This window comes from Trichechus manatus, unplaced genomic scaffold, assembly GCF_000243295.1.
Source record: "Trichechus manatus latirostris isolate Lorelei unplaced genomic scaffold, TriManLat1.0 scaffold00165, whole genome shotgun sequence".
In the NCBI taxonomy this organism is placed as follows: domain Eukaryota; kingdom Metazoa; phylum Chordata; class Mammalia; order Sirenia; family Trichechidae; genus Trichechus; species Trichechus manatus.
The window spans coordinates 783193-785138 of NW_004444101.1; the positions used below are offsets into that span (position 1 = coordinate 783193).

Genomic DNA, 1946 nt, shown 5'->3' on the forward strand with positions numbered 1-1946 from the left:
TGCTTCTGGGTGGGTTTGAATCACCAACCTTGTGGCTAGTAATGGAGTGCTTAACCATATATGTCACCAGGGACTTACACTCTTTAATTAGCTCCATAATATTTTCAGTTGGCAGCAAACTTTACTAGAAATGTCAATAAAATGGATCTAATAAAACCTGAATTGCTATCAATGTTCCATTAGCTTAACAGTAGAAACATAAAAATTAAAAACAAATTTCTAATATATGAATGTAAATCTTAAAATATACATGCTGTAAAATACTGAGCTTAAAATCAGTTACAGAGGGATCCAGTGAGTAGGACTGATTTTAAAATGGCTTTCGGAGTATTTAATTCAGTTTCATACGTGAAACGGCTTTCAGGATCTATCCATTTCTATTTGAGACCATCCAAACGTGATGGGTGCTGTTAAAACAGAAACCAGTGAGCTCGAGCAGTGAAATTTTGTCTTCAGAGCTCCCAGGTGGGGTATGTAGAGGCGAGTCAGAGAGGGGTCGTGCCCTGCCTTGAGGAATGAGGGACAAGCGGAGGGGCGGGGATGCCAGAGGCCTGCGTGAGCTCTAGGCCTGCTCGGGGTGAGGCCCTGCTGTGCCCCCATGGTTGAGAGAAGCCCTGTGCACTGCCGGCTTGGGGGTGTCTGTGCGTGTCACAGGGGCTGGAAGGAGGCCAACCAGTAAAACCAACCCTGACTCATGGTGACCCCGTGTGTGGTGCCAGAGTAGAACTGCTCCATGGGGTTTTCAATGGCCGATTCTTCAGACATAGCACGGTGGAGGGACTGTGGGGTAAGAGAATCAGCAGAGATAAACCTTTAGTGTCTTGCCAATGGTGGTACGATGTCATCTCCCCTCTTCCTTTCTCTGTAAGACCTTCAGTGAATTCTGCACTGCTCTTCAGGCTTCCTGCCGGGGATTCCCTTGGGGGGCCTGAATGAAGTGCTGAAGGCTCCCCTGTGTCTGATGAACGCTGCCCCACCCCCAAGTATTTTCATAAGCTGCTGCTATGCCAGTTTTTTTTTTTACATATTGCTGTAAAAATTAGCATAGTTCACTTACAAAAATACCTTGCAGGGAGAGGGCGTGGTTGGCAAACAAACGTGGAAGGCATGTGGGATTTGCATAAAAATTGTAATTGTTTCTGACTTTAGGCTACGTGAATTTGGGGTGAAAAATTAAACTGAATTGATAATCTACTCAATAATCTTAAAAATACTGATGTAACCAACAAAACATTTTATTTGGATCACTATTTATCTTGATCACTAGTTCTTGAAAAATGATGATGAATCACCAAAAAGACATTCAAAAGTTTATGCGTCTTCTCACGTGCTGTATGACAAGGCATGCTGCTGCTCTCCTCATACCGAAAACAATCTAATTGTTTCTCACACAATTAGGAACATCAGAAAAAGGAGAATTAATACATTATGGACTAATTTTTGTTAAAATGATATACCAACCATGCTCGTTGTAGCTAATTCACTGTCGGCTAATATCTGAGCAAGCATTTTCTCTCTTCCTTTTATTACTTCCAACTTCTCCTTCAAAAAATACCTGGGAATGGGAATATCTAATTGTTGCTACGAAAGAAAAAAAATAAGCAAAGAAGTATTTTTGTCACAATTTGAGGACTCCAATCCATGCACAAACCACAGTAAGAACATGCACAGCGAAACGCTTGCTTTCAGTTGTGCTCTGGTAAGAACTGTCTACATGGGGTGAAACTGACAACAGCAACTCGAAAGGTTAGAGGAGAAATTTAGGGGGCAGCAGGTTCAGGTGAATGGTGGAGGAATAATTCAGAAAAGGAGGGTGAGAATGGTTGCACAACTTGAAGAATGAGATCAATGCTGCTGAATTGTACATGTAGAAATTGTTGAATTGGTGTATGTTTTGCTCTGTACATGTTCAGTGATAAAAATATAAATTATTAAAAAAAAAAAAA

The 1946-nt window shown here is 41.4% G+C and overlaps 1 protein-coding gene across 1 annotated transcript in view; it reads right to left on the reverse strand.

Annotated features, from left to right (window-relative positions):
* Nucleotides 1-1443: 1443 nt before the first annotated feature.
* The window catches only part of LOC111822367 (IQ and AAA domain-containing protein 1-like), a 16626-nt gene continuing 16123 nt past the window's right edge, over nt 1444-1946 (reverse strand). Inside the window, exon 3 of the mRNA XM_023740846.1 lies at nt 1444-1581. Coding sequence (XP_023596614.1) covers nt 1444-1581 — 138 coding nt within the window. The remainder of the gene's footprint in view (nt 1582-1946) is intronic.